The 763-nt window shown below is 58.8% G+C and overlaps 1 protein-coding gene across 3 annotated transcripts in view; it reads right to left on the bottom strand.

The window, feature by feature from the left end:
• LOXL3 (lysyl oxidase like 3) overlaps positions 1 to 763 on the bottom strand; it is a 26,139-nt gene that overhangs the window by 20,529 nt on the left and 4,847 nt on the right. For all 3 annotated transcript variants that reach the window (XM_027772941.1, XM_006151205.3, XM_027772942.1), the window contains one exon: positions 474 to 637. In XM_027772941.1, coding sequence (XP_027628742.1) covers positions 474 to 637 — 164 coding nt within the window. The remainder of the gene's footprint in view (positions 1 to 473; positions 638 to 763) is intronic.

The following is a 763-nucleotide window of genomic DNA, read 5'->3' as shown; positions in this document are numbered from 1 at the left end:
GCCCCAGTGGCAGCTTCCCTATGTCCTCCGGCCCTTAAGGACCCCCAACCGAGTGTGCTTGCTGTGAACTCAGTGGCCCAGACAGGGCAAAGAAAAAGCCCAAGCCTGCTCTGGGCCTGCACTGTGGACTCCTGCTCCAGATGCAGGCATTGCTGCACTGTGAGGAAGGGGCACCTAACTGCCAGGAGCAGGGGGAAGGAGGAAGCCAAGGGAGGTGTTCCCGGAGCAGGAGCAGAGGAGGCCGGCTCAGCAGGCTCAGTAGCTTGGACACTAACGCTAACACACTCTGGCCTGGCCGCACCTAGCTCTGTCCTGTTTGTACCCGGTTTTCCAAGTCTCCTCCCACATTCTGAATGATCCCATGGGGGCATATGGAATCACCCCGCCCCCATCTTTCCTTTGACCACATACACAACCAACCACCCGAGCCCTTTCTGCCTTGCCATCCTGGAGGGGAAGTGAGCGCTGCTGACCTCGATGACATTGGAGTCTGAGAACCCTGGGAGGCGCTGGTCCTTGCAGATGACTCCGGCGTCCTCATCATGGGTACAGTCGCTGTTCCCCCAGCCCCGGGAGGCACATTCAGTCACACTCTTCTCTGTCCCACTGCAGCTCAGGTTGTCCAGCCAGATGCGGCCTGTGGAAGGGCAGATGAAGCAACAGATGATATTGGGGAGAGTGACTGTGGGGGCTTCACGCCTGGCCAGGATCATCCCATTTTTCTGGTGATAGGGGAAAGAAGGGGCTGGAGACCCTGAAGGGA

This window comes from Tupaia chinensis, unplaced genomic scaffold (assembly GCF_000334495.1).
Source record: "Tupaia chinensis unplaced genomic scaffold, TupChi_1.0 Scaffold000316_1, whole genome shotgun sequence".
Taxonomy (NCBI): domain Eukaryota; kingdom Metazoa; phylum Chordata; class Mammalia; order Scandentia; family Tupaiidae; genus Tupaia; species Tupaia belangeri.
The sequence above is the reverse complement of the archived record's forward strand: the minus strand, read 5'-3'. Positions and strand labels throughout refer to the sequence as shown.